Source organism: Leuciscus leuciscus (assembly GCF_965113295.1).
Source record: "Leuciscus leuciscus genome assembly, chromosome: 5".
NCBI classification, from domain to species: domain Eukaryota; kingdom Metazoa; phylum Chordata; class Actinopteri; order Cypriniformes; family Leuciscidae; genus Leuciscus; species Leuciscus leuciscus.
In genome coordinates, this window is record NC_138729.1 from 41,427,535 (window position 1) to 41,439,086 (window position 11,552).

The window sequence follows — 11,552 nt, forward strand, 5'->3', positions numbered from 1 at the left end:
TTCATAAAAAGTAATGCAATTAGTTCCTTTTTAAAGGAATGACCCAATATTGTAACATTTCTTTTAAACACTGATCCCCAACACTGATTATAATAGAAGCAATCTACTCATCATAACTATTTTTTGCAGTGATGACTGGGTGTTACTTTTTGTATATTTTAAAAATGACTTCTTGCACACATTTCTATCCAGTTAAAAGTCTTCAAAATATATGAATGCGGTAGACAATGGATAACATTTTCTTTATTGAAAACCTTGTCAGCATTGAAATTCATCTATACAAAATCTACATATAAAAACAGCCCTACATGCAAACCTCAGGACTAGTGCAATTGACATTTTAAATTGAGAACTTACCTAAATAACTATTGATGGAAGCCATAATCTAAATTATGAAAAATGTATGGGCCATATATTAAAATAATTTCTGAGGGGAAAGCTGGCTCTCATTAATGCACAAAGTGGCCGAGATCAGCATGGACATAGATCTCCCCGAAAATGCATCCTAGCATCTGATAGGGGATGTGGCACAAAAATTCTTCCAGTAAAATCGCTCTCATGTCCATGCTGACCGGGGTCTGCCGTGAATCTGCCATGATGAAAACATTTAATCAGTTAGTACATTTCAAAGCACTTGTCATATAAACACTGGGTGAAATACTTGAATCTTCACTCACTCTCTGCTGGTAGCCCTGTCTATTCATTCTCTCCGTCTCAAGACGAAGCTCCTCCTCCTGCAGCCTAAGCTCCTCCCTCTCTTGTACTTCTTCCTGTTCTTGTCTTTGCTGCTCCTCCCACTGTTCCTTGCGCCTCTGCGCCACCTGTTGGACGAACACATCTATTGAAGACATCTATAACTCATATACTAGAGTAAGTGTAGTGTAGTGCTACTATACACACACCTGTGCATTGATCTCCTGCATGCGAGATGTGCGGGATCCCTCCTTCTGCTCCTTCTCCTGGCGTAGAGTGAATCTCTCTTGCTCTAGCTGTTGGATGAGCTCCTCTCTCCTCTTCAGAGACTCCTCCCTGGCCAGCCTGTTCTCCTGCATTCGTTCATCCAACTGCTGCTGACGTCCTATCAGGACCTACCAAACATAGTTTAAAAATATATAACATCCAACACACACTAACTGTCAGCTATTTAACTACAGTTCTTAAAAATGAACTACATTATCATTATAAAACTGTATAATTCTACTTCAAAATACTTAATTCGAACAGACAGTGGCCCATAAAGTTGTGATTTCAAGAAAATAAATAAACAGACCATTCACCTTAAAAGTAGCAATCATACATTTCATAACATTTAAATGTATTAGAATATCAAACATGATTTTATTTCCCCCCCTAAGGTACACTTATAATAGTAATAATTAGTAATACTAACTTTTTAACGGTAGTATACAGCATATTAGTATATTAGAATGATTTCTGAAGGATCATGTGACACTGAAGACCAGAATAATGGTCATCACAGGAAAAAATTGCATTTTTTAAATATTAAAATAGAAAACAGTTATTTTAAATTGTAATAATATTTCACAATATTACAGTTTTTACTATATTTTGGATCAAATTAATGCAGCCTTGGTGAGCATGAGACATTAAAATCATAAAACATAAAATCTTACTGACTTTTGAAAGTAATATGTTTATTATTACTTTTTTCACCAAATTTGATGTTCCATGACTATGTTCCGCCCTCTCCAACTTTTAAAATTAAATAGGCTGTTTTTTTGCTGCTGTTCCTTCAAGATATCTATATAAACATCCTCTTTGCATATGAAATGAGATCCAACACTTTCTTATTACTAACTTAGGGTTTAAAAAGTCATATATTATTAATGCATTAATCTATATGATGTTGGCAAATTCAGAATGAGTCTGGAGAAGATGTTTCTCAATGTTACTATTTCTATACTTCTTTTACATCTAAAAAGATGGGAGGACTGTTTAATTCCTCATTATATGACCCATTTAGAAAACAAAAGTAAAAAAAAATTCACAAAATTATTCACATGAAGTATGTGAGCAAAGAGCACTGTTTAAGGGGGTTTCATAAAAGAAAACCAACGTTCGTTTGAGCATGTGACTGCTAATCTATTGGCCGTCAGCCTCGTCTCACCTCCCGCATCAGTCTCTCTCTGGCTCTCCTCTCTTTTTCCCACTCTGCCTCTCTCTTCTCCCAAACACGCTGAGCTTCCTCCCTGCAGGCAGCAAACAAAAACAGAGCATGAGTCTGACTTACAGGTACAAACGCATCTTTAAGTTGTTAAAAAAGCATCCTGCCAGTGCTTACCGATATAAAATATCAAACTCTGCCTCCCTCTCCCTCTCCAGCTGGAGCTGCTCCTCTATGACTCTCTTCATCCAGGCGGCGTCAGCGACAGCTCTCTCTTTCCTGGCTTTCTCCAGTCTCTGGTCCTCCACCTCTCCCTCCAGCAGTGCTGCCAGGATCTTGCGGTCTGCCTCCTGGTGGACAGGAAAGTTATTGCAGTTACCAGTCAGGACAAACTATGTTGAGTTCTGAGACAAAAAGTGGTAAAAACATCATTTTGTGCTGTAACATACCAGTTCCTCCTGCACCTGCTGTGCTCTCCTTTTCAGCTGAGCACGATACTGACGAGTCAGGAAATGCCTGTGGAAGCATAGAACTACTAATTTAGTATTATCTATATACTATAGAGTGCAACAATCGGGTTCCAGAAGTAAAAACTCCATTCATTTTATTCATAGGGAACAACTTTATAGCTTTAAAGGCAGACTCACTGTGAGCTACGAAGTTGTTAATGAATGCTACTTGTTTCTGCAGAAGCCATCAGCCCGCATTATTTCAGCTTTTTTTTTTTTTTTATAATCATGTTTAACAGTGGAATTCCTGTGGAATTTCCCTAGCCTGGGTTTCCCCATGCTGACCGCTGCTAGGCAGCCTGGACACCATGGACCAGATTTTCCCCTCAAAAAGGGAACCAATCACAGAACGGGGAGGGAGCAGCAAGACGATGACGACGTCTATGCGACACACCGAAAGCAGTTTGTTTATATCTATGGATCCAACATGACATCAGACACGAAGTTACCTTTCGATGCAGCCTTAGAAAGTGTTCCAAGTAGTTTAGAACGCAAGTTTATTTCGTCTTCTTCCTCGTCGAATTTCTGTCGCTCTACATACGTCATCTGGTATAATTGAAACGATTGGCTATGAGCTACGTACAGGCGCATTTGATAGACATTCGTAGCGCCCAATAAACGGCTCTGGGCATTCGTAAACCACGCCTCAAATACGAGAAAATTAACATGTGGTTCCCAGACCACGTCTCAATGAGACGAGGTCTGACGTTAGCCAGGCTAACATTTCCCATGATGCTGTACAGAAAATTACACCAATGAGAAAGTCGAAAAAAGCAACACATGCCATAATAGCTCTTTAGCTCCACCCACTCCTATGAAGCACTGCATATGACATAATCGAGTCGATCCCTCAACGTCTACGCTCTCAAAATACTTAAATGTTTGTATGTACAGTACATGCATGTTTTTGTAATTAACTTTAAATTATGTAATGTTGTGATTTACCTCATAGCTGATTGGCTTGGTTTATGGCTTAAGGCCCTTTCACACCGGATGCGTAACAAAAAAGCGAAACGAAAAAGCGAATAGTTCGTGTGCGAATAGTTCGCATCAAAACCATTCACATCAGCCGCGACGCGAATTTGCGACGTCTGTGACGTTCAGAGAGCTTCAACATTCCAAAACTTTCGCGCGAATCGCGCCGACAGCTGAGAAAACATGGACACTTCATCATCATCATCATCCAGTCATAGTCATAGCATCCAGTGAAGACGAGCTTTTCATTTTATTTAAAAGACAGAAAAGAAGGTTTTGGGTGCACCCAATCTTACAGAACAGAGAGTCTGAATGGGGAGTATGTGCACAGTTTTTTTTTTTTTTTTTTGCGACTTCAACTAAACACAGTGCGTTTTGTAATGTAACTACACATTACATGTAACACACGAAGTAAGTAAGTTAAAAATCATTCGACTAGAAACTGTAGATATCACACAAAGAATGTATAGTATACTAAAAGCAGCCCTAAATAGTCTCACTACATTTTGTTACGTGTTCAAAGTAAACACGGTCTCTGTCTCTATCTTTGACGATAATAGTGTTAGCTTTCTATCCCAAATGTAGTTTGGCCTGCTAGCCTACACAGCACAGGACTATATGACTAAAACTATCACACAACAAACTCACAGTCAAGATAACCGAGGTGGTTGGCAATGCTACGCCACACATTGTCTTTCAAATCGTTGTCCTTGTAGCATGTGATTGGCTGAAGCCTATTCTGTCGCCGCAAAAGTAAAAAAAAAATCGACATCGAAGCGAATAAAATAAAAGTCGTTTTTTCGCCGCTGCGCATTCGCGTTCGGTGTGGAAGCACTCATTACACAAACAGCTGATCGAAAAATAAAACCATCGCGCGAATGATTCGTGCGTCAAAATCGCGTCCAGTGTGAAAGGGCCTTTATACAGTAATTCTTTAAAATATACTTTTTTAAGTCCCCCTGTGGTGTAAATCAAGCTTTTAATGTTGTATATATGTCTATGTGGTGTTTTTAATATGCTTTAAGACAAACCATGTATAAATTCATAAGTCAACACCATTGAGTATTTTCTCAAAAACAAGGTTTGAAATCGCTGGTGTTTCTGACGTCACAAACTACCTTGTAACCAATCACGCCAACGAATGAATCTCTGAGCTGGTGTGAGTGAGTGGAGGCGGGGCTCATTTGCATATTCATTGATCCACGTACATTAAATGAAGCAAGGGTGTGAAGTTACATTCAAGCTATATTAAAGCATGAAGATTTTTTTTTTTTCAAGGAAAAGATGAGTTTTCAGGAATACAATTAATGACTACAGGAGGACTTTAAAACCCCAATGGGAAAAATAATTGGAAAAAATACTTCCAGAACCAACGGCGCTTAAAAAGTGAGTTGGCACTGTTGCATTCTATTACAGTTTTTATTAATATTTTGAATTAGCTTTTATATATTCATTTTTCATTTTAATTTTAGTTTTGAGCTAAAAGCTACCTTTGTATTTTTGTATTTATATATATATATATAAAAATTGGTTTTGGTTTTATTTCAGTTAGTAATTTTAGTGCTTCAACTTATTCAGTTAGTTGTTAAAGCAACATTACTCATTTTTGTTTGGTTAATCTTTTTTATCTAATATTTAATTATTTATTCATTTTATTTAATTTCATATTTATTTCATTTAACAAAAAATGGTTTTAATAGTTATATATTTAGTTTACAATAACAGCAGCTGCAGAAGAAATCCCTTAACATGTTTAAATATTTTACCCAAATTCAGTTTTCCTCCTGCTTTCCTCCATCCTCTTCCTCTCATCATCTAGCTTCTCAAGCTCCCAGCGTTGAGTCATCAGAGCTTCCTGTTCCTGCTTAAGACGCTCAGCCTGGAACAAATAAAAGAAATGGAATGTATAAAAACTCAAATACACTTTAGCGCCACTAACTAAACCTTAAATACATGCCATCTATCGGCTTTTATTCATTTAGGAAATGTTTTTTTTATTGAAAATGAAAAAAAAGTCAAATTTCTTAACATTAATTAACTACATTTGTTACCATGAACTAACAATGAAAAATACTTCTAAAATCCTGTTTACAGCTAAAGCGATAACACTTTATTTTACAGTCCTTTTCACATGAACATACTGTGTACAATAACTGGGTTATAACTATTAACCCTGAACCTACCCCTAAATGTAACTTTAACCCATGTAGTTACCTTATATTACCAGTAGTTTCTTGCATAAGTACACTGTAAGAACACTATAAGTACACATACTGTAAAATAAAGTGCAACCACGATAACTATATTAGCGTTCACACAAGCGTTTAGTCTGCCGCTTTAAATGCTCAAGCTCTTTAAAGCAGGATGGATTCTGATTGGCTGTCAATGTTGGTATCAATCATCAGCTGGAAAAAGAAATGCAAAAAGTGATTCCAATGATATCGTTTCTCTGTGCTGGTATCGTTATAGTTGTGGTGTGGACTCCTTTTATATTTAGAACTATTTTTAGAACAATATCTTTATCGTTATAGATATTGTCCTTGGTGTGAACAGGCCTTAAAGCATTTATTAATCTCAGTTAATGTTCATTTCAAAATTTGGCAATACATTTTTTAAATCAAAAGTTGTCTTCTAATGGATTTGTGATAACATGAACAGTTTTTAACATTAAAGGTATAGCGGAGGATCTTTCCAAATTTTAGATAAGACCCGCCCTCTCCACTTTTTGAAAAGTTTGATTGATTCACCAGAATGATTGACAATTAGGAGGACCAATAGTATAGGTTACCCACCAGGAAGTAAAACATCCTCCGCTATACCTTTAACAAAGATTAATAAACTTTGTAACAAATGTATTGCTCATTGTTAGTAAATGTTAGTTAATGTATTAAATAACTTTTAGTGATGGGACCTTATTGTAAACAAACAAATAATAATAAAAAAAAGAATATAATGAATTTACTTGATCTTTATGGCCTTTGTTTTATGTCACATGGTTGTTGTTGTTGTGACTTAACAATGCATTACACGTATCAGTCTATTCTACAGTAATTCCGTACTTCCTGGTCTCGTAGTTTGAGCTCCTCCATCTGTTTGCGGAGGTCTTCAGCTCGCTTCTTTTCCTCCCGTCTTCTCTTCTCCTCTTCTTCCTTCATTCTTTCCAGAGCCTCCCGTCTGGTTCTCTCATACTCGTTCTCAAAACGCTGTTTCTCCACCTGAGTTTTCTCATCAGCCTGAGTGTTACAGAACAGAGTTACATTTTAATGTTAAACCAAAAAAGTCATTTTCTTAGAACCATCAACTAGGACACAACTAAACACATATTCAAGATGGTTAATGTTACGTGATGCTCAACTGATCAGCACTCATGCATGAGCCGACATGGCAGCACTGGCATTTAACACTTCCTGTGAACGTCTAACCTGTTTTTTCTCCTGCTGTTGAAACTGCCACTGGCTCACAACGTGATCTTTGTGCAATCCTGACTCCACCTGTACGCACAAACATTTGAGACACGGAGATGTCTGATTAAATAATGCTCCAAAAGTGGTTGCGTGTGTTTGGATTCGGAATCAAATCCCGAGCTCAGAGTTAGAGATCAGTCATGGAAGAAACATATCACATGCCCTATTAACTTACAGTAATGTCTGGTTCTTGATGAGTTTAATTCCTGGCAGAAATGTTCATCGGCTCTACTGATGGCATAAATTTGATTCCACAGAAAAATTATTTGACTCATCTCTCAGCTTTTTAAAAAAGGAAGAATTTTATTAACAGTAAGGAACTTTCAGTGGATGTAAACAGCCAGATAATGTACTTTGAGTGTTTAAAAGCAGGAAAAAAAAATCTTTCAGCACTTTTCGAAAGTTTGGGGTCTGTAAGATTTTTTAATGGTTTTGAAAGAAGACTAATGTTCAGCAAGGCTGCCAAAAAAAATACATTCAAATGGTAATGCTTTGAAATATCATTACAATTAAAAATAACTGTTTTATATTTGAATATATTTCAAAATGTAATTTACTCCTGTATGGCAAAGCTGAATTTTCAGTAGTCATTACTCCAGTCTTCAGTGTCACATGATCCTTTAGAAATCATTTTAATATGCTGATTTGCTGCTCAAGAAACATTTCTCATTAATATCAATGTTGAAAACAGTTGTGCTGCTTAATATTTTGTGGTAACCTTTGATAAATATATAGTTCAAAAGAACAGCATTTATCAGAAATATAAATCTATAGCATTATAAATGTCTATACTGTCACTTCAATTTAATGCATCCTTGCTGATTAAAATTGTTTGATTTCTTTAAATGACCCCAAACTTACAGTAGTGTATATAAATTCTTACTTTAAAAAAAGTGATTCCTTACAAATGACCTCACAGTAATACCCATAACTAACTTTCTTCATATACATTACTGATATATGACTGACCTTCCGCAGATCTGAGTTGTTTTGCTTCCAGTGTTCCCTCAGCAGCTCCTGTGCGAGCTGAAGAAAATAAAAATCACCGAATCAGATCAGACACTTTTCAATCGTGTAACATACTTCATTTTATGACAAAACAATTGCCGTCCATACATTTTTCCTCCTCTCTTCCCTGGCGGACCGGAGTCCATCTGTTTTTTCCACTAGCTGTCTAGTCAGTGTGTCTCTGTCTGGCACAACATTTCTGAGCTCTGCCTCGAACTGATCTCTCTCTTGCTGGAGCATCGTCCTCAGTCGCTCCCTGCGTTCCTCTAGCTTCCGCTGCTTCTCCTCCTTCATGCGATCCCGCTGAAATGCTGACATACTAAAAGGCCAAGAAAAGAAGTTTGTAACGTTGCTATAGAAACATAAATCATTACTGTTGATGCAAAAGCCAGTTAATACATCTGGGATTTTTCATATTGTTCTATCATTCACTGGATAAGTGAAACCAGCCAAACACAGTAATATGAGAAATGTTCATCATAAAATAACAAATTAAAAGCAATTATAAAAGTTTTAAAAGGCAGTTTCACAATTAGGTCATGCTCATTCAATTATATTGTCTCCTGTATTACCCATATATTTACATGAATAACTTATTAGGTGTTACAAAGTTCTTACTCTTCAGGGGGGGGGGGGCGGGGGGGGGGGGGGGGTTTGTAAAAAAAAATAATTTTTACATACCAACATTGTAACAATTTAAAGGAATTATGTTATTGAGTGCATTAAAACTAAATATTTATACTTTAGAAAGTTTCTAAAAGCACACTAGTATGATTATTTTCTATTAAATAATGACAAAATTATCCACAAATACTGCTTTTCCAATAAAAAAACTGAGGTGCATAAGTTAAGATCAGTGAGGCCTATGATCAATCAGTTCCAAAAAGAAATACAAAACCTGTCCTAACGTAAAGAAAACAAGTTATCAAAAAGATTGAATCCAATATTTGTGATGATAACATAGCATGACAAGAGATTTGTAAGCTATTTTTTGTTGGCCGCTCATTTTTGATTGGTGTAACAAGGTGGGGAAAAAATCCCAAATAAGCACAAAAAATATTTTAAAACATTTGGGGGTAACCATTTTGGTGGGTCCTTTTGAACATTCTGTTGTCTAGGCCTATAAGTTACTTTGCAACTACATGTCAACTAACTGTCATTATTAGAGTATTAGTGGACTGTTTGCCTAATATCTGCTAACTCTTTATTGTGATGCTCCTTCAACAGACATTCTATTGACTATAAGTAACTTTGCAAGTACATGTCATCTCATTCTAACCCTAGAATAAGGTTTCTCCCTAGAATATTAGTCTACTAATACTCTACTAACACTCTTATGAGAGTTAGTAGACGTAGGTTGGTGCAACGTTACTTATAGTCAATAAAATGCGTTAAAGGGATCATCAAAATAAAGTGTAACCAAATTGCAAAGTAGTTATACCCTGTGTAAGCAAAGTCAGTAAGTTTTAGTCTAATGCAATAACATGAACATTTTCAGGAAAAAGAAAATCCTCTCCAGGTCAAAATGACTCGAACACAACATAAGGGTTAAAGCGGTTTCGCATAAGTCTGCAACATAACAAAATATATAAAAAAATTAAGGGGTACGAAAAGGCACTGTATAGTATTTTGAATTTGTACATTGTTCTATTATCTACTGCATATTTATGTATAATGTTATTGTATGGTACTTATATGATTATTATGTGTTCTTAGTCACACTTTATATTAGGTGTACCACTATGTACTTACATTAAAAAAAATAGGCTATAATCTGTACTTATTGTGTTCATGAATTTAAAAACACTTGTGCTGCTATTGAGGTGGGATACGGGTAAGGTTAGGGACAGGTTTGGTGGTATGGGTAGGTTTAAGGCTGGGTTAAGGGTTAAGGTGTAAGGGAAGGGGCAACAGTGAACTTACAAAAAAGAATTACATGTAGATATTTCTTAAATATAATAAGTACAATATAACAACATACTGTATGTACACAATGAGTGCATTGCATCAAATGGTTAATTTAAATGTTAGTACATTTACTAGTACTAGTAAATGTAAGTACTAGTAAATGTTAGTACTAGTACATAGTAATTAAAAATACTTAATATAAAGTGGAACCGTTTTCTTTGCTTTTGTTGTTGTTATTGAAGCCTCTGTTCAGTAATGACCGAAATCTTTGGGGGAATCCCAGAACGAACCATGATGTGTGCTGAAGTGTTTTCTCAAATAGAAACCTTACGCATACAAGCTAACGTTAAAGGAAGGCATAATGAAAGTAATAGCCTACACCATCAGTACCTGCGCTGGAAGGACTGCCGTGAGCTCCATTGCGACTGTTTGCTGCTTCGGACCTCCTGCTCTCTGAAGTACTGCGAGTGCACCTCCCACTGCTGCCTCCAGCGAGCCTCCTGCTCCCGCTGCCGCACCAGCTGCCTCTCCAGAGCCCGCACTCGACCCGGCCAGTGCGCGGAAAGCGTCGGTAAAGCCATGGATCATCTGATGCTCAACCGAGTTTCCTTCTCAAGCTTTATTTATAACCCGACCTTTATGATAGACCTTGACCTACAATCATTCTGGTGCTCTCCTAATTTAAACGAATTAACGTTAATATGAAAACAAAGATGTAGTAAAAAGGAAAGCCGTTAACGACAGCTGACGCGTAAACAAATATTCAGAGGGGAAGCGTTCTATGGTTACTGAGCTACTTCCTGGTTACCTACGGCAAGTAGCGAGGCACAAACCAGGTTGACAGAGCGAAGCGATTTTGTTGTGGATTTTTTATAGTACTTTAATTTATAGCAGATAGATATGGGAATATGATATCAAGTTTACAGTAACAGTAACTCTTTCATAATATAGTATAAATAAATAAAAAGTTCTTGATGAATCTGAAAAATAAGCTTAAAAGGAAATGCAGGCATGTTCACTCTTTTTACATGGTCTTTGCAGAAAAAGAATGTCAGTGTGATTAATTTACATAATTGTAAAATTGCTAATATAGCCCACTTACAATCTTATAAACAATTGTATCTCTGCTAGGCTGGTTTAATCCAAAATAGCTATTGAATGATATAATGTTTGTATCCTTACAATTTAATCACCCATTGGCCATTTTAAAATGCGTCAAAAAGAATACAAAATTATTAAAAGACTTATTGAGTGTGACAGTGCCCTCCCACTTTTTCAGCAGCGTTGGTTCTGGAAGTATTTTTTCCATTCATTCTCCCATATAAGGTCTTCGTTAACGTGTTATAAGCCATGAACCAAGTCATCCAGCTACGAGGTGAATCATAACATTACAAACTTTGATTTGAAGCAAAAAAAGTATTTAAAGATTGGACAAAAATACAAAGGGACAAGACTGTGTACTTAACGGCATAACAACATAAAAACGATGTAGAAATATAAAACTATATATAAAAATCTAGATTTTATATATACTGTATATATGTATACAATTTATTGCGAAAT

At 36.3% G+C, this 11,552-nt stretch overlaps 1 protein-coding gene across 1 annotated transcript; it reads right to left on the minus strand.

The window, feature by feature from the left end:
• Window positions 1-223: 223 nt before the first annotated feature.
• Window positions 224-10,801, minus strand: tchp (trichoplein, keratin filament binding). The gene is made up of 12 exons (XM_082170346.1): window positions 10,380-10,801; window positions 8,190-8,400; window positions 8,043-8,099; window positions 7,032-7,100; window positions 6,669-6,842; window positions 5,376-5,488; window positions 2,575-2,641; window positions 2,303-2,475; window positions 2,129-2,210; window positions 903-1,088; window positions 678-821; window positions 224-589 (listed from the first exon to the last, which is right to left on the minus strand). Exons 1-12 carry the CDS (start codon window positions 10,568-10,570, stop codon window positions 557-559), a joined length of 1,500 nt encoding a protein of 499 aa, XP_082026472.1. The 5' UTR covers window positions 10,571-10,801; the 3' UTR covers window positions 224-556.
• Between the last annotated feature and the right edge of the window lie 751 nt (window positions 10,802-11,552).

Excerpts from the sequence above, each read along its gene's own strand:
- tchp (XM_082170346.1), bottom strand. The coding sequence starts at position 10,570 with ATGGCTTTACCGACGCTTTCCGCGCACTGGCCGGGTCGAGTGCGGGCT. Across the intron at positions 1,089-2,128 it reads GAGAGAGACTGATGCGGGAG|GTCCTGATAGGACGTCAGCA; the intron begins GTGAGACGAGGC and ends TATGTTTGGTAG. Across the intron at positions 822-902 it reads TGCAGGAGATCAATGCACAG|GTGGCGCAGAGGCGCAAGGA; the intron begins GTGTGTGTATAG and ends TTCGTCCAACAG.